The 22,295-nt window shown below is 40.4% G+C and overlaps 2 protein-coding genes across 2 annotated transcripts in view; one reads left to right on the forward strand and one right to left on the reverse strand.

The window, feature by feature from the left end:
- Nucleotides 1-1,316: 1,316 nt before the first annotated feature.
- LOC133406068 (tyrosine-protein kinase ZAP-70) lies at nucleotides 1,317-10,983 on the reverse strand. The gene is made up of 13 exons (XM_061683323.1): nucleotides 10,892-10,983; nucleotides 6,572-7,045; nucleotides 6,046-6,206; nucleotides 5,817-5,955; nucleotides 5,649-5,727; nucleotides 5,304-5,326; nucleotides 5,179-5,218; nucleotides 4,803-4,998; nucleotides 4,495-4,701; nucleotides 3,293-3,485; nucleotides 2,586-2,726; nucleotides 2,394-2,506; nucleotides 1,317-2,296 (listed from the first exon to the last, which is right to left on the reverse strand). Exons 2-13 carry the CDS (start codon nucleotides 6,974-6,976, stop codon nucleotides 2,179-2,181), a joined length of 1,815 nt encoding a protein of 604 aa, XP_061539307.1. The 5' UTR covers nucleotides 6,977-7,045; nucleotides 10,892-10,983; the 3' UTR covers nucleotides 1,317-2,178.
- Nucleotides 10,984-15,904: 4,921 nt separating this feature from the next.
- adamts10 (ADAM metallopeptidase with thrombospondin type 1 motif, 10) overlaps nucleotides 15,905-22,295 on the forward strand; it is a 41,921-nt gene continuing 35,530 nt past the window's right edge. Inside the window, exons 1-2 of the mRNA XM_061684046.1 lie at nucleotides 15,905-15,992; nucleotides 21,860-22,248. Of these exons, the coding sequence (XP_061540030.1) occupies nucleotides 22,146-22,248 (103 nt within the window). The 5' untranslated portion in view covers nucleotides 15,905-15,992; nucleotides 21,860-22,145. The remainder of the gene's footprint in view (nucleotides 15,993-21,859; nucleotides 22,249-22,295) is intronic.

Here is a 22,295-nt window from a genome sequence, read left to right on the forward strand (position 1 = left end):
ATAGTGACATACAGAACAATTACCGTAAATGCTCATCTATTACCTGCCAGAAAATACAATAAATCTGTGTATCCCCCAGTTGCCATTCCTAGGACAGAATAAATCATAGCTTTCTGCCAGTGTATCAGCTTTGTGCTCAATTAAACAGGCCCAGATTTCATCCTGCGTAAGTAAATTGATACAAGATTATTATTTTAGAATTCATACTTTTTGTGACATTTCTGCTTGGTGAGATTTTTTCTAATAATAAAATGGGTGCTTTGGCTCAATAGAGGTCGGGAAAGACTACTGTAGAGTAGATTACACATCATCAGCATCTGTGTCCCACTTTTGACACTGACAGGCCTAATCTTTCTTACATGCTTAATGGAAGCAAAATGTTATAATCAGGGAATAGAAAAATACAGCTACAATATCGTAGGCAAAAAAAACAAAACAAAAACCTCGGGGTGGGAGGGGGAACTGAATCTGTTTTCACCGTTCTCTCAAAATCATAATTAAAAAATAATAGCAAAATGGAAAGCTTCCGTTTACGACGTTCAACACGATGACTCATTTCCTATTTCAAGCACTAATCCTGTCGTGAAACTAAAGAATGCTCGGAATGACAATAAAACCGAGCTAAACCTCCTTTCGAAGATTTAACAGCAACCTAAAACAGGTTTGTCCAAACTTCACATTTAGTAAATGTGTTTTATTTGAATACGGAGTCAACATTTCCATGAGTGTTTCCGACATGAAAGCAGGAGATTAAACAGTGAAGCGCATGACGACTGTACCAACTTTGTTGCAACGAGGCTAGCTAACGCACTTGGACTTGTTGCTTCGGAAAGACCTACCAACATTTAAATATTTCGAGAAAATACGTGACTTTTCAAAAGACTTCAAATCGTACTGTACATATATTCGAAAGAAACCAGTCGGTCTATCAAAGGCAGATCAGACGATGACGAAATCGCACAGTGGAAAGCTACTTTTCCGAACTTACTTGTTCCGCCTTCCTGTTCCGCCAATTTCCTTCGATGTTTTGTCCAAAGTTGCCAGCAGTCGCCTAACACCGTTATATCGATAACATACAATTACTAAAATGCGGTTGCCTAATGTCATTCATGCTGCAAATTTACTGTAAATTCCACAAACATGACACTTTAGTAAATGTAAGCAGCTAACGTCAGACTCCTCCCTTTGAAACGAAAAGTAACGTCAATAAATTACTGTTACGGGTCTTTTAACTTCCGGTATTGACATTCAAAATAATGGCTGTCAGACTTTTGCTTTGACTAACTGACTCAAGGAAAAAGTAACAGACGCCAAGGGTTTGCACGGTTTAAAGTGATTTTGTAGGGAACATATAGTCTTCCGTGTCTCCCATACACAATGGCTGTGAAGTCATTTTCTTTTTCTTATAGTTTTTACAATAACAAATACGTAAACTATAATTAACATAAACATGCTCCTTGAACTAAGTATCTTTACTTTCGAGTTGTCATCACTGAGAGTTTACATATAAACCTATCGATGTTTGTTTATTAACGTGAATTTGTAAAATACCTAATTCATTGTGTAAGTCGCTCAGATGAACTTGCTTCTTATGACCTGTCTCAATGACGCAAAGTTTATTTCAGCACAAATAGTCAAGCTGGAAAATAAGAGGCGGTGCTGGTGGTTTCATAGTCATGTTGTATTTGCAGAAGTGTAACCCACGTTTTCCACTTCCTTGACTAACATGTTTTACTTGGGGTTAAATATTCAACTTGCTGCAAATTAATTTTTCTTCCTTCTTTTAATAATTTATTTCCGTGGTATCCCTCATGCATTATCACTTAGTTATGAAGCTTTTATTTCATGGAGATGATGTAACATTTATTCATTTAATTTAAAGACACCCACAACAAAAAGCAATTCCAAGGACCTATTCACAGTACAGTATACTAAGAAAAAAACAGTCAAAAAAGTTTGCTCATCAGTGTAATTTAAAGACATTCAAACAGATAAAAATCTCCAGTAGGCCTCTACGTGTACTCGACACACTCCTGTTCCAAATGTTTACTTATGGCCACTGAGGCCTGTTTAGCTGTATCACTGCTGGAGTTAAGGCCGGTCATAAATAGCGCTTTTGTTTTGGTTGTTAAATGACCCGGCTGAATGGAGACATTGTGTAGCCATGGGACAGAATCTCTACTTGTTAGGTTCCACAGCAGTGGCAGCACCCAACGGCTTAACCCTTTTTGAAATGGAATAATGGTAAGCTCTCATGGTCTCTTCCACCTTTTTGAAGTCAGGACGGTCCTCATGTCTGGTGAGAAAGGACAGAAGGACCCAAAACATATTGTGTGAAGTGATGTAATAGTAAACAAATTAACAAGAGCATAATTGTGATATAATTGTCTTACTTGTATGTCCAGCATTCTTGCATCACTGCATACATTCGGTCTGGACACTTGGTTGGACACGCCAAGCGTTTTCCACTTTCAAGGAAACTGTTCACCTCTGCTTGTTTCATTTTCTGGACATATTTGCAGAGAACACAACCCCACTGTGACTCAGACTATTTCTGTTGTGATCCACCGCTGCATGTACAGTACCTTGTAAGGTTTCCCTCCATATGAGAAGGCTTCCCACATGGTGATGCCAAAACTCCACACGTCACTTTTACTGGAGAATTTGCGGAAGTTTATACATTCAGGCGCGTACCACTTCAGCGGCCATGGTCCTGTAGAACGGGCCTGTTCGGGGTTTCATATGCCAAAATTAGTGTTTATTGGAGCTGCAGTAGTTCATCTACAATGATTTGGGCTTTGGAACTGAAGGGTCATGGTTTGAGCCTTGCTGCTGACAAAAAAAAAAAACAAATTCAAGAAATGCTAGCCTGTCTGACTACTGTCAAGGTGCCCTTGAGCCAGGGAATGACCGACTCCCCAACCCTAGTGCACTTTTTTTCTATTTCATGTCCCTTTACTCTCTCCTTGCAAGCCTGCATCTGTGTGATCCGGTTCTCTCTGCTGTGTGCAACGCAAAATATACAGCAGCGTAAACTGAATGTCCCCTTGATGGATTATAATCAGTATAAAAAATAAAAAATACATATTATGGCAAAATTTGTCTGATTGAATATTACTGTACTGCCTCTCATTCAGTGATTCAGTGATGCATTTCCCACATTCCTTTCAGGTCAGGGTCAGTAAATCAGGCCAAAAGGAAATAAATTCAGTATTTACCCTACAAAGATAACACCTTATGGGTGATAACCTATGGGATGTTCAAATTCCTCATAACAATTGAACCTCTGTACCTTGTAGTACTCGTTGTCTGCTCCCAGGGCCTTGGACAGCCCAAAGTCACTAATTTTGGCGAACTTTCGGTTGACCAGCAGGACATTGCGAGCTGCTAAGTCCCTATGCACAAAGTTTTTCTCTTCCAGATATTTCATTCCCATCGACACCTGGTGCATCAGATTGACAATTTCCTCCACCAATACAGTATCCCTGTGGTGATGGCAACAGGGTAATGTTTAGTTTACATTTTGTGACAAAAGCAAATGAAGTACAACATATATAATCCAATAAATGGTTGTTTGTCAGTACAGTATGTGGCCTATGACTGACTGGTGACCAGTCCAGGGTGTACGCCACCTCTCAGCCTAAGTGAAACAATTTGACACAATTTATGTTTAATAAACTGTTGAAACGTCACTTCAGAAAAGGTGTTTCCCTAAAGACCTTTTTACCATGATATCATATACCTACTTCCGGGTGGCAACATTGTCGGACGGCACCATTAGCAAGCAAACACTTAGCTGTCATTTGACCAAGGCAGTGGGATTTAGAAAACAGGGGTTGAATGATGTCGTTAGCCATCTTCTCTACCGCCGTAGTTTGAATGTGTGACGTGTCAGTCGAAAAGAAGGTACTTGAGCTAAATCGCTTGGAAGGGAGTTGGATCGCTGGCTGTAATTTATATTTCAGCAGGTAAATTGCTTAAAAAACAGACGTGGTGGACATTTCGACATAGGTAACATGATCACTGAGGGACTGGCTAAATAAGTGACTTCATTGTTGCGCAGATTAATGCCACAGATATGCTCTTTTGGCACTGTTTTGTAATCTACTAGCATGCAATCCATTGTTTCGCTAATTTACTCAAAAACAACCCAACTTCAAATGTTATACATACCTGTGTGGAAAATAGATTTAGTTCCCAGTCTGTACATTTTTTTTTACCAGGCAGTCCTGCAATCTTCGCTTCTCTCTATTTATAACATCCACTCGATTTAACCTCCTCACCCACAGGTTCCGCTGGATTAATTTAGATATTTTTCAGATAAGGAAATTATCAAAAAACCTAAACCTTTTATCTTGCAGCAAAACCCCAAACACAACAAGTTTTAGTCATAATGTCAGTTCAGGTAGACAATTAGACAAAGACGCTCACCTCTCTGTTTTCTCTTTTACATTTACAAACGTTATGAAATGGTCCAGATGAACTCAAACATACTTATTGGAGGAGAGAAACTTGTTGAGAGGTCCGGAGGCGGCTATCTCCATGACCAGCATCAGACTCTCAGCATTGCATAGCCCCAGCATCCGAACAATAAAGGGATTATTCAGTTGGTGCATGATCTCTGCCTCCCTCATCATCTCCTCCTTCATTAGCTTCTCATTGTCACTCTTCAGCACTTTGATGGCTACATCTAACTGGCGCCTGATGGAAAGCAAAAAAGAATGATTGGGCATGACCATCTCTCCATTTAAGATGTTCAACTCTGCCATTTCTTTGGAGTTCTTTTTAAAGGTTTTCCTCACTTGTCAGTATCCAGGACGCCCTTCTTGACGCAGCCAAAGTTGCCAGAGCCGAGTTCCACCTCATCAATGAAAAGCTGATTCCTCTGAATGTTAAACTTCTTAATGTCATTGGGGTTGTGATAAGGGTTAAAGCCAATGCAGTCCATCGGAAGTGCATCATCTGCAGGCACAGGTGTGACTGCCTTCACAGTCACAACTATCAAGCAAGAAACATGCACATTTGATTGCAGCAGCTCTTCAAGCACTCATGAAAGGATTTGACATCTCTATTGCTCTTTTTAACGCCGAGCTTATTGAGTTGCAAGATGAAAAATAGGAATTGGATGATATGATAAACAAACTGCGATTCCTACATTCTGCAATGTAGGCAACTGACCTCGAGGTGGTGGTGTGTAGCTATTTGGGCCTGTTCGCCTCTGTAAGGATGTCAGTAAATCATTTCATTAAGAAGATAAACGCAGTGGGAGGAATGAAACACTTTATCAAGTACTCCATACTCACAGTTGCGGGGAGGCTGGGTATCTCTGATTGTTTTTTTGGGGGAGAGGCATTTTATATGTAAAAAAAAAAAAAAAAAGCAAAGCAAATAAATTAGATTACAGTGGACTGAACATAATGCATCAAAAATGATACATTTACAAAGTAAATACTGCTCCTTTGATTGCAAGTAAATATCACGAAACAAATCATTGTTTCTCTTCATCACCCAAGTGTTTGAAAGTTTCCATTTGAAGCTAATAATTATGTCTTTTTGACCAGCGATACGAGGCACGTTGCCGTTTACAGATCTGAAAATATTAAATTAAGATGAATTTATATATAATGAGATATAAAGATTTCCAGTACTTCCAGCAGCTCTGTTGACACATGCATCGGCCAGAATTGTCACCATGCCGTCAGGTTTTATTTTCAGGTATTCTACCAGCTGGTAAAATAAATAGAAAGTGATTAACTGAAAAAAACTGAAAATGAATATGTATGACAAAATACAAATGTTTAAAGGTATGTACATACCTGCCAAATAGTGTCAAACTTCGATCCCTCCGGCATGGAATATTTTCCTAACTTGTCTTGGAGGATCTGATAGTGATAAATGGATTTTCCATACATTACAGAGAGTGCAAAAGTACCAGGCTCCTCTCTATCACGAATCCTGAAAAACGGCCGATAAAGGAAAGTTGCTTCAGATGAGCCGTAAAGATGTTCGATACTTTACAAAAGTACATCACCCTGAGTCACTTACAGAAACTTGCCATCTGGTTGTGCTCCACAGTAAAGCAACCTCTCACTTTCCCGTCGGGGGATTTTGCCGTGATACCATGACATCTTCTCGTGGGCTATAGTGGCGATCAGCTTTTCCAGTTGAGGCGCTTGACTGATGATGGCCTGCTCCATGGCTTCACCCTGAGTGGAAAAAAAAAAAAGAAATGGACTCATTAACCGACAAAACTGCAGCAAGTCCCTTTTTCCTATTCGTCAATGCTATGGGCTGACTGAATTAAGCTCATCCCCTCAGTTCAACATAGTTCCCTTAGCCAAATGATGGTGCCAAAGCAATATTTTTATATTAGACATGAATTTGGCCTGAGTGCAAAACAGTGAATATGTGAGAGTTTCAGCTGGTTCCCCCTCAAACAAATCTGTAAATAGGTGAATTCATGAATGCTGAACTGCAAATATGTGGGGTTCGTTGTACATAGTTACGGTTACATGAATGCGAAATCTCTGATAGTTAGATAGATTGTGTGAGTCTGTCAGTAGACACCAACCTCAAGGTTCCAGGTCTGCTTCACGTACTCCCTCAGCATGTTTTCTTTCAGGCTGTCAAACACACTGGGCCGGATCGGTGTGTCCGAGGACCGTAAGCAAGGTTTCTTCAGAGCACACACCAGCCCATCAGGGTCCTTGCTGTAAAACTCACAGAGCTCAGCAGGCCCACAGTGTGGTATGCTTCCTGCGATACAATAAGTGTCACTAAGCTGTTTCTCTATGGGGTAATGGTAGAACTCCAAGTTCCACACAAGAGAGAGGACATATCCACCCAAACTCCGCAGACACTGTCGCAGCAAGAAGAGCCCGTCAGCCATACCGGCCAGTTTTAAATGCTGCTCAGCTTCAGAGCGACTGATACTGCCGTAGAAAAAAGGCAGTTCTGCTGCGGGGTCGGTGGACATGGTGAAACTTCAGAGAGCTCAGATGATCTTTAGAGCCCTGGAATCAGGGTTATGTGGAGGGCTAAGAGACTGAAACAGAAAGATTTGGCGGTTTACCACATAAATCTTGAAATATTTTGGGAATATGATGGTCACAAATAGCAGCACAAGTCTATTTGTTGACCCCCAATACCTCTACAGAGTAATATACCAAGTTAAGAAGAATTTTATGACAAACCATTGTACCTTTACATGGAACCACTCTCTATGAGGGAATCTCAGGGAAATAATTCACGATTATCTTTTTATTCACTCACTCACTCACTCGTGAACTAGACCAAGATACTTGAACTCTAGACCAAGATACTTGAACTCCTTCCACTCCAGCGAGAGTTGAAGGTTGCGCCTTGATGAAGCCAACAGAGCTACTTAATCTGCAAGAAGCGGAGATGCAATACCAAAGATACTAAACTGGAGCCCTACAACGCCTACAAATTCTGTCCAAGAAAGTTATGAACAGAATCACTGACATATGGCAGCCTTGGTGGAGTCAAACCCTCACTGGAAACTAATCTGATGTACTGCCGGCAATGTGACCAAACTCTGACACCGTTTGTACAGAGACCAAACAGCCTGTATAACTGTATAACGTGGAGCATTTCAAGAGTGTGTGTGTGTGCGTGCGTGTGCGTATACATGGCCATTTCAGTAGTGTAGGTGAGAGGTACAGTAATTCTGAATTATATCGCTGGCGGGCCCTCCTTGCACACTGTCCAAGGCCACCTGTCATCTCACCAGGCGCCTCCCTGTAGGATCGTCACGTGGGAGGTGGGGGGTATTGCCGCCCCCCACAGAATGCCCCCTGGGCAGAGCAACTAAGCCAAATTATAAATTGTCTTCAGGAAATTCACAGAATTTGGACAGGCCTGTGATCTTATTTTTCTATTAGAGAATGATTCTGAGTCTAGTCCTCAATAGTTTATTGCTTTGGGTGATTCTTATACTATTGTACTCTGAAGTAATGTCATCACTGACAAATGTTAACTTCAGTACATCCATTTTCCATTCCACCAATGAAGTTTTAATTCATTGAGATTTAGGAATTGAGTTAATATTCCTTTTATTTTTAATAGAGCTTAATTTAGTCTGTGTCCCTGAATGAGAACCTCCCATTGCCATACCAACATAAGGTTAACACATTCAAATTAGCACCGCTTTTTCCAGGAATTTCATTGTTACAGACAAAATGTGAGGCACCTTGTGTCTTGATGAGATATTTAACAAGAAAACACCCACACTGCAAGACTGCAACTGGAGAGAAGAACCACAACAGGAAATTGTGGCCCGCTCTCAAAGCCTCCTTTCTCTAACATCTAATTCTTCAGTTGAACAGGTGTTTTTGTTTTTTGTGCAACAAAAAAATTCTGGATCAGAAAGTCAAACATTTGTGTTAAACCGAAAACATCAATTATACTGTTACTCAGCAACCCAGTGTGATTCTGCACAGGTAGCCATGGCATTTAGAAATCTGGTGCATATCCATAAAGGAGAAGAGTATACATGATAATCAAGGTACATTTGCTTACATTAAAACTCAACAGGGAGAGATAACCTGCTTACGTTGTTAGATTTTACTCCATAAATTACCACTGACACAATTTGTAGGAATATCTTACTACGACCAGCTTCCATATTCAGAATAAAAGATTCATATGATATTATACATATTTAAGGAAACAGTGTGATTTGGATGCTGTCTGATACTGTATGTTCTCAAAACCTCAGCTTCCTAGCAACACATACAAATGTCTGCCGACACCCACAATGGACAACTACAAAGTGGCCTCAGGAAGGAATATACTGTGACCTGAACTCTTTTTCACCACAACAAACACCTTCAGAGGCCACAACATGGTGCAACAAGTGCTAAGAATGCATGAAAAAAATAAGATCAATTTTAATGCCTAAAAGTTGAAATCAGATTTTAGTTGGGGGAAAAAAAATTAAAACATGGCAATGGAAACTAATGCCTAACTAAATGCTGAGCAGCCACAAGTAGGCACTTGTGGCCGATGAATTTTGTGACTGTTTTTTTGTCAATTTGTGGACATTTTGTGAATCATAATATTGTAATTATGAACAGTGATAATCTAATATTTGTTCAAGAATAATCTTTAATCTATATACTGTATATCCGTGTTTCTAGAAAGTATAGTATACAGGAGCCTTGGATGTTTTCTTACCTTCATAAGATTTATTTTGTTCCTCTTACACACCCAGTACATACTGAAAACAAGAACATTTGTATTTTTTTTATTTAAACAAGCCATGATTGGACGCTCCCCCATGCTGTTTTATGGAATATGATTAAAATCGGTAATATATGGTCCAAAATTGCTTACAATGATTGAAAAAGAAAACGGACCTTGGAGGATGTAACTGACATTATTCAAGCATTTGTAAAGTCTATATTTAAATGGATCTATTTAAGCTGTTTTACTAATTGTGACAACATTTTAACTTTCAGAACTCTATAGTTTCAAATGCATGATGATTATAAGAGATTTTCCCAAGAAAAATGAAGAATGTTAACGCATAATTCTTTCAGTAATCAATGTTGAATATCATGTTAAAGCCAAGCCAAATCAAATGTATTTCTCAAGCACATTTAAAAATACTGTAACAGGCATGTTCAAAGAACTATTTTAATTAAATATATTATAAAACAATGTAATATTAAATCTAATAAAGAAGAATACACAGAGTACACCATAGTAATAAACAAATGAATAGAACACTAATACGGCCAATTCTTTTATATGGTCTGGAAAGGCCAAAGGAAATATTCCATAATTCGCAGAAACATTTAGTATGTCTATAAAACTAATTTCATCATTAACATTTTCTTGATGATTTAATTTACAAACAATCCTATTTTTTTGCAACACAGACAAAAAAGTGAGTTGATGAATGTCAGCGTAATGTAATGTGGCATTTTTTTGCAGTATGTCTTTACACACACAAAAATGTTTTAGAACACAGCATCCATCTTACTCTGGCCTTTTTATTCTCTGAATGACAAAAGTTAATTTAAACGTGACAAAATAAAAACACATCTTAATGTAGCAAATCACGAACATTCTAAAATGATTTATGTCAAGGAATAATTGGCTTAAACTGGCCTTTTTTTTGCATAGCTCACTAATAATGGAGAAATTATTTTAGATATGTACGTTTCCACCTGTCAACCTCAAAACATGAAAGTGCTCTACATTTTTATGATGAGCTCAACATGACCATTTTTTTTGTGGTTGCTTTGCTTATTACATCTAGGACACTAACCGAAGCATATTATTGTGCATCATTGGAATGATTTTACATCAATGCACTAATTGTCAACTAACTAATACAGCGTTGCTATTAGCACAAACCATCCATCAATCCATTTTCTATATTACTTATTCTGTTTAGACTGCACTACTGGTTGCCGGTCCATCCCAGGGTACATGGAAACAGACGATTCACACTCATAATTACAGTTACTGAATGGGAACTAAACCCATGCTACCGCCACTACATCCTCAGCGACTACAGCACAAACCTTTAAACTAAAGTACAGTAATGCACTTCTTTATACTTTACACACTCAGTATCAAATATCAATTAAAATGTAATTTTTTTTTTTTTAAATGACATGAAATGCAGCCCAGGTGTCTGAAATGACATGCAATGAAAAAACAATGAAATAATATTGCATTGTGTAGACCTGGATGAATACAGTACGTCAAGGATTGATATTATTTGCTAATTTGCATTGTTTAGCACATCGCTGTTCTCAGTAAGATGCATGATGATAAATAAGTTGTAAAAGTAAACATGTTTTTTAAAAAAAAAATAAATGCTAGTAAAACTTCTTGAGTGACAAAAGGTACTTACGTCTTCCCTCAAAGTAGACCAAGGTTGTTGCTTCAGAGATAAGATGCATCTGCCTATGTGTGCAGTGCCATGTGCTGTCACATCAGTCGGAGAACCAAAGTCACTGTTACACATTTGTCATGAGATCTCCCTAATAGCCAATTGAACCTCTGTCACCACACTGAAATTCTAAACCCAAACACTTCTTGAACGTTAAACATGTGAGCTTGCCTTAAATGCAATATACAGTCAGTTAAAATATGGCAAACCACTTCTAATTGAATGGATACAGTACTGCAGAACCAAATAAAGTTGAATGCACTAAATTTGAAAAAAATAAATCAAATCATATACATAGACTGTCTATATGGTTTTATAATCTGTATAAATTGGAGGTCAAACAGCATCTTGGAAGAGACTGTGTCATCTTAGGAGCTTCCACTGTATGTTATATTTTCCACGCAGTATTTTGCTTTCATCAAAAATTAATGAATCATTTAAAATTGGTGTTGTTGTTTTTTAACAAAAAATAAATAAAAATTTTTTTTGGTTAAAAAACAAAATAGAGTTCTTACAGAATGTTAAGCGTACCCAGAGAAAACCCATACACGCACGGGAGAACATGCAAACGCCACATACACAGGAAGCCCGGAGCTGTGTTTCGAACCCAGTGAGGGCAGATGTAGTAACCTGGATCACTTTGTTGTGAGCTAGAACATTTTAATGCAAATCTAAAATACTCTTGGCACAAATAGGTAAGGACTTCAAACAGTTTGGTTAGTGACAAATAGTGACATGGCTGATAAAAGTTGATATTACAAGATTGTGCCACATGGTGGCAGTAGCTCAGCGCACCATAATAAAGGATTTGGCTCCGGCGATTTGGTTACAAAACAGTGGACGATTATGTCTGCTTCACAGCACTGAGGTTCTGTGTTCGAATCTCGACTCGGGCTTCCTGTGGGAAGTTTACAAGTTCTCCCCTGTGCTTGAGTAGTTTTCCTCTGGGCTTCCTACCACATTCCAAAAGGATGTATGTTAGGTTGATTTGAAGACTCTAAATTGTCCATAGCGTGAGTGTGAATACTTGTTTGTGTGTACGATATGTGCCTTGTGATTACACCCAGTCCAGGGTGTAGCCCACCTCTTGCCAAAAGTCACTTGGGATAGCTTGTGACCCTAATATGAACAACCGGCATACTGTAGTACTGGTGATAAGCATTTTACTTAAAAGATTTAGAATATAAAATACTGATGTAATGGAATGTTACTGCAATACCAACAAGGAGTCATAGGTCAATAATTAACTCCCCAAAATATCTGTACAGATTTCCTCCCTCTATGATTCACAGTTTTTAAATGATCTCAACATTTCAATGGGTGTTATTCAATGAAAGCAAGCCTACTAAATTGCTGGTGTTGGATTTTTCAACTGCGTCTACAGTATAAGACATGTAGTACACAGGGGTTACACACTGTTTCATCTCTGACCGCTTTCTTGTTGTATTTGGAAAGGAAGAATGTATGGTAGAGCTGTTGCATTTTGAACTTGCTGCATTCAACAAGTCAATGTGATGAAGGGGGTGGGGGAGTGGAAAAGGATTTGCCACCCTTATACGTTTATTACAAGCATCATATATGTTTTTTTTTTAATTTATGATTACCACATTTTATGTCTCTTAAACAGACAGTGACTAGAGAAACTGGTACCCCAAACACAAGACACTCCACCCACCCTCCAAAAGAAATAATATCACCCGTACAATTGAATTGAAAAAGAAATAAATCAGTTAGGGGTGTTGGTTGCATCAGTGTACACACCCTAAAAGTCGTAATTTGTTGAAGCACTGATTAATGACAGCATTATTGGTCTGATTGGGTAGGAAAGCAACCTTCTTGATTTGATATTTTCATGAAAAGCACTCCAAATATGTCCGATTGACACATCCATTCGCAAGCCATAGTAAAAGGTATGCTTTGGGATGTTGTCAGGCTGACGTTCTTCAACTTTGTAGCAAACACCTGAAGGTTAGTCTGTACCTCTGTTCCTGTGACAAAGAAGAGGGACTCCTCGCTTCCTGTCAAGCTGTTTGTTGGGTAACTGGCTCATAACACAAGAACTTCAAATTTCAGTTTGTTTTTTAAAGGGCGTGTTTGCCTTATGAAACCTTTAAAGTCTAGCATCATGTTGCATCATCTGCAATGTTTGTCAGACTCCTATGATCCCATGCCCTTGAATGACGCCAACAAACTACAGCTCTTGTTTTGACTGCAATGGCTCTAACGTTGGATGACATCGCAGTCAGACCTTGAACTGTTGTGGTGGCCATCAAAAGGACCATAGACTTAATATCTATCCATCCATTTTCTATATTGTCGTCATTAAGGTCACAGGTGAGCTGAAGCATCTCGGCAGACTTGGGCGAGAGGCGGGGCCAATCGCAGGTATCATAGAAAAGAAAAAAACATTCACACTCACACCTGTGGACAATAGTTTTTTTTTGTAAGTGGGAGGAAGGCGGAGTACTCGGAGAAAACCAACACAAGCACAGGAAGAACATGCACACTGCAAACAGAAAGGCTCGAGCCTAGATTCGAATCCCCCACCTCTGAACTGTGAGGCAGCTGTGCTAACCACTTCTTCACTGGGCTGCCAACATCTCTCTAAGGCTGAAAGTCCATGGAACTCACACATGTGGAAAATATATATAAGCATACCTGCAAGCCATACTGTTTTGGCTTCACACATTTTGGAGAAGCGTTTTAGGAATGACTCGGATGTTATTTCCTAGTTTCTACAGACCAAAATCAATATATTTGTATTTGAAAGAAAGGTTTTACGACTTCCTGTCTTCTCCGAGTAGCTTCTTCTATGAATATTGTGCTTACCTAAGAACCAATTGACCACTTTTAACCTGCTTCATTGTAGCGTACTAGCGCTTGTCCTCCTTAGGGTCACAGGTGAGCTGGAGCCTGCCCCAGCTGACTTTGGGTGATAGGTGGGGTATACCCTGGTCACCAGCCAACCACAGACAAGCAACTATTCACACTAACCACTATGGACAGATTTGTGTCTTCAATTAACCTAACATGCTTGTTTTTGGAATGTGGGAGGACCCCGAGAACACCCACGCAAGCAAACGCCACACTGGAAGGCCAGAGCTGAGATTCAAACCCAGAACCTAAGAACTGTGAGGCAGATGAGCTAATTGTGCCCTCCTAACCCAATTCTAATTCTGCAATACGTCAAGTCTGTTCATATGCTGAGGTTTTATCAGGCCATATTGGGAGTAATTGTGGACGCATTCCACTACTAAATTTCTTAATGGACTGCACTAATGTGAGTACGGTAATGAACATTGTGGAAAGCTCAACTTTTGTGTGAACCAGTTTGTGAGGTACTTATCGAATCTAAGTTTAAGAGGTGCCCCTTCCTGTACTAAGACGTCTTCAAGAAAGTAAAATGATGTATATTTAAAAACATGTGCATGCTGATGTAAAGGACTATGCAATTGTCTTCTTGAGCCCGTTAAAATGCATTACAGGATTCTACCTTCTCTCTCCTTGACGTTTACACGTTTAGTTTGAGAATAACCATTATGTCATTCACTGATGACAGCTGCTGGTCTGGCGTCCAGAGTGACGCAGGCAGTCAGACTCTCTTCATCAAGCCGATTCAACACAGCACTGAAACGGAACATAGTGACTTTCAAAATAAAAGGTCACATAGAAGTTTAAAAAAAAAAAAAGAATGGAAAAAGTAGACGTACTGATTCAACCCCTGTAGGCCTACTTACAGACTGAAATGTACTTAAAGGGGGGTTTGCAATGAAAAAACAACAACACTTTTTATCATAGTTGTGAAAACAGTCCTTATGACTTGACAGTAGTACATGAGAAATATGACGCGTGAAAAAAACAAATCAGCGGCACTATCGTGCGCTTTAAATTTGATATATAAGAAACCACCAACATATCAGAGACAGAAGGCGTGACTTCTGACCTCTCAATTGTTTAGGCACTCGTGGGCATACTAAACGCACGCAGACCCATGCGGCCTCGCGTTGACCTCTTAGAACATTTAAATCATTATCAAATACATTCCAACAGTGGTGGGAAGTGACAAAGCAAAAATACTTCGTTGCTGTACCTAAGTAGATCTTTCAGGTATCTGTATTTATTTTGCTGATGACTTTGACTTTTTTCAACATCCACGGATGATGACACAACATGAAAAAATGTACAGTAAATAAAGAGAAGTAAAGTCAACCATGGATGAAAGCTTGATTGACTGATTGATTGAGAACTTGGGGGCGTATCAGGCATTAAAACAGGGAAGATGATGCAATCAACAAGGATTGTTGATCTAGAGGATTCTGCTCAATGCTAGTATTATGTTATTAATAATAATTAATGATAATCACCTCTGCGAAGACACTCATCAATATTTTAATAATGATCAACAATGATTTAACAAAGAAAGAAACGGACAAATAGGGACATGCAACACTATATTACTATAAATCTCTGCTTTACATTTTAGAATGCAATTGGAGTGTTGCACTTCTTCCAAGTCACAATGTCCCATCAATGGTGAGGTATAACCAACAAAACTTTAAGCTAGACGCATTTTTATTTTGTTTTTTGAACAAAAATATATGTGTGTGTGTGTGTATGTATATATTAAAAATAATAATTATATATATATATATATATATAGTTACTAGAAGCAAAGCCTTTGAATTGCTAAGTAATTTATGGGGGGTTTTATATAACGAACTGATGGGACCGTATGAACGGATGACAAAACAGATAAATAGGGGTGCTATATGTAAAGAAAACATAGGCCTTCAAAGTACATTTTAGCACAAGTACAGTAACCACTCTTACGTATAACTTCCCGCCTGAATTTTATTTCTTAAACATTTGAACCGGAAGTTGTGGTGTAGCACGATGGCTGACTTGAGGAGGTCTCTCCGGTGCTGGGCTGACAGAGAAGGAGTCAAGTCTCCTCAGTTCAGCTCAATCAGCCGGCGGCGGCGTCTCCTCCTCCGCCTCCTCCGTTCTGGGACCGCGGACACACAGCAGGCGTGGCGGAAACTTGTGCCGAGGACACGGGAAGGTAAGGTCAGCAAGCCCAGGTACTTGCCCTCATTCACCGCGAGAGACAACCCCCGCTCAAATATGACAATGGCACAGATTTTACACGCTCGTTCACCTGATGTCTTGTGTTGGCTACGTAGTATTGTGTTTATTTAAATAGTTGTGATACATTTAGGACAGCTAGCACAATGGCTGTTTAAAAAAAAAAAAAAAAAAAAAAATTTCACTGTCTTCTCAAAAGTGCTTTGAGTTGGTATCTCCTCGTTGCCTTATGACAGGCAAGTCTTTGCGTGTGAGCGAGAGAGAGAGAGAGAGAGAGAGAGAGAGAGAGAGAGAGAGAGAGAGGTAATGTGGTCAACAGCTGACATCAGGTACACATGTGAAGGGGCAACCAGCTGGGGGAGCAACTTGGAGCTTAATGATTTTGATGTATTGTTGTTTAATACATTGATGTGATAAATGATCATCTTAAGTCATTATTGTCCGTCTTAATTGGCGCGCAGTTTCTTATGTGGATGCAATATCTGTACATACTGTGTTATGCAAATATTGGGTTTGATCAGATGATCATGTTTCATGTCATTTTTCTATTCTATTGTTTTGTTGTTTGACCACACATACACCTCACAGTTTTGAGGTTGGGGTTCAAATCCAGGCTCCCTGAGCTTCAACCCACATTCCAAAAACATGTTAAGTCCATCGAAGACTCTCAGTTGTGAATGTGACTGGTTATTTGTCTGTACGTGTCCTGTGATTGGCTGGCGACCAGTCCAGGGTGTAGCCTACCTCTAGCCCAAAATCAGCTGGGCTAGGCTCTATCTCATCGGCGACCACAAGGTGAATAGGCGTTACAGAAAATGGATAATTTTTTTTGTTGAGTGTTGGATGCACAGCTTTTCATCACAGGCATGCCAGTGCTGGCCACCAGAGGACACTGACAAGCACTTTACAGGTCATGCGACAACTACTGTTGCCTATTGAGGTTGATTCTGTCTTCCAACGCTGTTGGTTCTTTGTAGATACGATTTACATTGCAGCATTAAAGAAGAATCATGTTGATAGTTTTAATAACATTTGATCAGGAATATGAGCTTCTGCTGTGTGTGCAAAGCTATGGCCTGACTCAGGCCATGTCGAGTCAGCACATTCTCCTCCTAAATATTGTTTCAGATTTACAAAGCACATTTTCAGAGTGATGGGTTCATGTTGGAGGTTCTCGGGCTTGTTTATGTTCCCACTTTTCATCTGCACTCTGTTTATTTGGGGAAATGGAAAGAGGAATGCCTGGACCTCTTTTCCTCTGTCTTTATACCAGACAGAGTGAGAGTTTAGTCTGAGATAGATCCCCCTCTGCTTTGTATTACTCTCATCACCTGTTCAGGGGTTTCATGTGGAGATCTCTTAGAATATCTGTCTGTTTTTTTTTCAGGACAGCTATGAGGGAATAACTGCTGCTGAAGCAGTCTGAATCTGACTGGTGACATTCTTACAGGCCATTTGATCCTGCAGCCTCGAGGTCTTATTAGAAGAAGGGAAGCCGCACCGCCGGTTTAATGCAATAATAAACGGAACCTGAAGCAGATTCATGGGCTACTCTCTGATCAAAGTGCAGACCCTGTGTGTTTGTGTGTACGAAAGAGAGAGAGAGAGAGAGAGAGAGAGAGAGAGGGAGGGAGCGAGAGAGAGAGAGAATTGAGCGGGTGCTAGACTTGAAGTGAGACTGAGGGACACTTAGCATCTGTTTGCTCTACACAGACTTTCCTCCGAGTTGGTCATATGGTTTTGATTAGCGAGTTAGTGTACAGCTATCCAAAAACTATCTGGCAAAGGTTAAAGACAAGGACAGCATAGTTAGCTTCAATTTTTTTCATGAATTATAGCCTCACTGTACAGCCCATCTCCCACATGGTGCTGCACTGGCTTCTTAAAAAAAAGATGTGTCAAATCGCTTCTTGCACTGGCTAGCATCATTACATTGCAAATTTGGCCCAGCCTTAAATTCCCACCCAATTATCCTGAGTGGTCCAACTTTTCTCCCTCTCGTTACAACAACGACCCCTTTCTTCTCTCCTTCTTCTTTCCCCTCTTTTGCAAATTTTGATTGCGCCGACAACTGTGTGGCCTGTCCGCAGCTCGGTCCAATTCCTTTCTTGTCTTGCTGCAGTCTTTTCCAAGCTTTGTCAGACGTCTTCATCCAAGTTTCATTTTGCACGAGAGGGACCACGCAAGATGTACGACATTGTCACATAAGCAAAACAGCTTACCATTACTTATGTGTCTCACTTAGGGAGGTTTCGAGAAATACTACAAGCATGTTGTGTGTCCACAAATCGTTTTAAGAAGCTCGACTTAAAAGGCGACTGCGTTGGGGAGGTCTAGTTTCCCCCTCTAGGTCTGAAAAAACAAGATGAGAGTTGAGGTAATGAAAAGCACTTGATATCAAGCTGCAAGTTTAATAAGCCTCTCCATAAATCGAGAGTGGGAGCAGAGGTAATGAAACGTAGTGGACTAGGGCTTGTGCAGGAAATGGCTGGGAGAAGGCCTGAGGGAGGGGAAGAGAGAGACTTTCACTTGTTCCACAAAGTGTAGAAGGGAAGCAGCAAGAGTACAAAGAGCACTCAGTGTTTTACCTAAGCTCTCTTTTACTGTACCATCCTTGAGCTGCTTAAAACTACAATAAGACAATAATCTACCCACTACAATTCCTTTGTGCTGCATTCAACCAAGTAGCACTGAAGAATGGCTCTCTCAGCTGACTCGAGCAGCTCGCGCTCTCCAGTCTCTCTTCCATTCCCCAGGGCTTTGCTGTGATTCCCCCCTCTTTTTCATGAGGAAACTTGCTCCCCTGCTCTCGTCACCAAAAGGTTTCCCATCTGCTTCCGATTACCTTTGGCTGCAGTTGGTGAACTGCCAGCCATCTGGGCCCGTGTGGCGTCTCCATTCGCTCTTCTCTTTCCCAGACGGCTTTGAGGGAGAAGAGGGAAGGCGGAAGGGGAGGGAAGGGCAGACCTTTCGAGGAGTGAGAAGCGTAGGAGTTTAGCTGACACGGCAATGTCGAGTAGGAAAAGTGAGAGTCCAGTCAAAGAAAGGGGTACCTATGAAAATTGGACTTCTGCTCCTGGTTCTCATCTGACTTCCATCCATCCATTTTAAACACCGTTTATCCTGGTTAGGGTCGCGGGACGCTGGAGCCTATCCCAGCTGACTTTGGGCGAAAGGCGGACTACACCCTGAACTGGTCGCCAGTCATTCACAGGGCACATATAGACACGGACAACCATTCACACTCACATTCACACCGTCACTGAGCGGGAACTGAACCCACGCTACCTGCACCAAAGTCAGGCGAGTGTACCACTACACCATCCTCTTTTGACTTGCTTTCTCTTATTCTTATAACTAGCGGCCGATAAAATAGACACACTATGTTTTATTATTTATTTATTCTGAATTAATCTAAAGAAATAAACATGCAAATAACAGTCGTTCCGAAAAATCAAGGTGAGCAGCAACTGTTGTTTGCCTTCTTTTCCCATCTTCCTGACCTCGAATGGCCTGTTTTTAGAGTCACGGCCACATGTTATACACTGTTGTGACTCATCTATCAGCAAAGAAATTCTAAGATAAACCAAGCGGCATCGATGTAGAATTATCCCACAGATACACAGATTTCCATATATTTTTGGTCAACAACCTTGTCGTTGAAAAAAACAGAAGCCTGTCATACAGTAAGCCAAAGAGTGAATCAGATCATTTGAAACCTTACCTGGCAAAACATGGTGCAGATATACTATGAACTGAAGTCAAGCAAAGGATAGTAGGATGTAATCTAGCTAGTATTAGTCTGAAAGGAAGCTTTTGTAGAATAAGTGCTTTATTTATAATGTGTCATGATTGGTTAGTTTGATGGTACTGTCTATGTAATTTTCTGGTGATTAAGACATTGACGTTTTGTGTAATAGTATGCAGAAGACAAATCTGATGATAATGAGGATGGTTACTTTGATAGCCTCCTTCAAGTTATGTCTCTGGCATCATGCCCAATGACATTTAAAAGTTTAGTTTTGTGGCCATTCATATCCTACATTTGAAAGATTCCAAGCCATACATCATTGTAATCACTCCTGTGACATTTATATACAGTATGTACCACTGCTTTCCATCTTTAACTCCTCGCCATATATATTTACAGCCACTGTGGATTCCATAATCAATGGTGTGACATATCACTCAGACAGCACCATCATCTAGTTTGAAATGTTTAGTGTGGCAGAATATCATCACATGAACAGGCTATGAAAATAGGCGTTTTCCCCCCCATTCTAATCTTGTACAAATGTAAATTTGATTGTAATGTATATGATCAAAACATGAGTGATAGTTAAACTCGTGCCACATGATGTAGGCTATTTATGGTTAGGAGAACAACATTTCAGTTTTGCTGAAACTGCATCTTATACTCTTGTGCGTATGCTTTCATCCATTTGCTTATTGAATTGCATGAGGAAATGTTAAAGCTGTCCTTTGGGTTACATTATTTCCTTCTGTAGGACCATACGTTTGTAGTTCCCAAGTTAGATATGAGGTATTGTTTTGATCGCCATCTGTTGGCTGGTTTGTAAGACCTGCTGCACACCGATTGATGCGGCAGAACCCGACTGAAATGAACGTGCACGGGTGCATTTAGTGAATGGGGCGGCCTCTCAAAGTACCCTACTCTCTCCTTTATTTCTCACCTGTTTCGTCTCTTTGTTTCAATCCGCTTCTTTCTTGACAATTGCACCATGTTTTTATGGTTCAATAAAAATGAGGAGAGTCCAGTATATTGGATATGGAGGCTCAAAACCTGATACAGGGTTGTAGTTTTTCCGTTGCAGCCCGTTGGTAGATTTGTGGTGATCAGTCGCTTGGTGTAATTGTCAACAGGATTTACAACAGCACTGCACAATTGATACTGAAACTTGTTGAGATGTGGCAAGGAAAAACCTGTGAAACAATTTTTATTGTGATATTCAGATTTTCATTTTTTATTTTTGTGACTTTAGTTATTATGGTAATGGTATTGTCCACCACAAGAGTGAAAAATGAAACAGTCTGTTGGCAACTTAAATCATTGTCTGAGTGCTAGGAAGTAGCCTGCTAACTGACAACACATGAACAACCAAACACAAATATAGCACGGCACTCTACAAATATTTGTTCACTTTTGTTAACAGTTGAGACTTGGCGGAGGTCTGCATTCTTCTGAGTGCCGTTCTCGTTAGCCTTGCGGTTGATGAGTCCTACTGTAGTTCCTATCTTATTATCGGCTCCCTTAACATTTCCCTCTCTACAATTACAAGTCTCACATGGAAGCTAGTGGCAGTTGACTTGCCAGAATGTCAGCCAATTATAAGCCGCACAGTCACGTATTCAGCCTGTAACTCACTCAGCCATGCAACCAACAGCACAGCCAGCAAGCATAGCGGTGATGGCAACCTGCTGCTCCTCTCAAATTGGCTCATTTTCCCCCCAGATCTCTGACATAATACCCACTTAAGTCTCCGTTTGGGCATTAAGCACCGCTTTTTACAACATCAATGCCTCCTTTGTGTTTGAACTCTTTCCGGTGGGCAGGCAGCTTAAGTAGTGAGGCCCAAGGGGCTTCAGGTTTGAACTTGCTGTTGTCTTTGACCATCAGAGTGAAAGATAAGGTGTTTGGCCTTTGCCAAAGCCAGGATTGATTAGCCTCGAGACATGCAATACACGGTGGTGAGCTCAAGACCCTGACCCTTTTAGTCTGGGGTTAGGTATTGTAGAACAGCTTTTACTTCTCCCACATTTGCCTCGTTTCTCTTTCATCCCTTTCTCCAATTTGCCTCATGGAGTTAACCTTTCCCTTTACAGGGCTGCAACGAGGACTCCGATCCTACATTTGTCTCCGAACTGGTTTCCTCGTGGGTCTGTTTACGTCTGGAGGCCTCCTCCTGTATCCATCATTACTTGCTGAGAGAGACGCTCCAGAGAGGCTGCCATGTCTGACTCCACACTTCCTGAGGCCATGGCCAATCAGAGCATTGAGCTCTCCCACTGCTAGGCAAGGGGGCGCCAGAGAGGGCAGGAGACATGTTGGGACCGAGGCCCGGGGACCACTGCACTGAATTCTGTTACTATAGCTACTACTGTAGTAACCATGGAAACGCTATGGAGGACTGCTCTGATCTGCACTGTAATTGTTGTCATGGGTGCCGCAGAGGTCGCAGGAGGTCGCAGAGATGAGTTTGCACAGTCACAAGGTGAGAGGAGACAGTTATGACTTAGCAGCTATCTGTAAACCCAAACA

This window comes from Phycodurus eques, chromosome 8 (assembly GCF_024500275.1).
Source record: "Phycodurus eques isolate BA_2022a chromosome 8, UOR_Pequ_1.1, whole genome shotgun sequence".
Taxonomy (NCBI): domain Eukaryota; kingdom Metazoa; phylum Chordata; class Actinopteri; order Syngnathiformes; family Syngnathidae; genus Phycodurus; species Phycodurus eques.

What these genes read in the sequence shown, in the direction of transcription:
- LOC133406068 (XM_061683323.1), bottom strand. Translation starts at nt 6,976, where the DNA reads ATGTCCACCGACCCCGCAGCAGAACTGCCTTTTTTCTACGGCAGTATC. An exon ending in AGTTTGACACTATTTGGCAG is followed by an intron (nt 5,728 to 5,816) that starts GTATGTACATAC and finishes TTATTTTACCAG; the next exon opens with CTGGTAGAATACCTGAAAAT. An exon ending in TACCCAGCCTCCCCGCAACT is followed by an intron (nt 5,219 to 5,303) that starts GTGAGTATGGAG and finishes ACATCCTTACAG; the next exon opens with AGGCGAACAGGCCCAAATAG.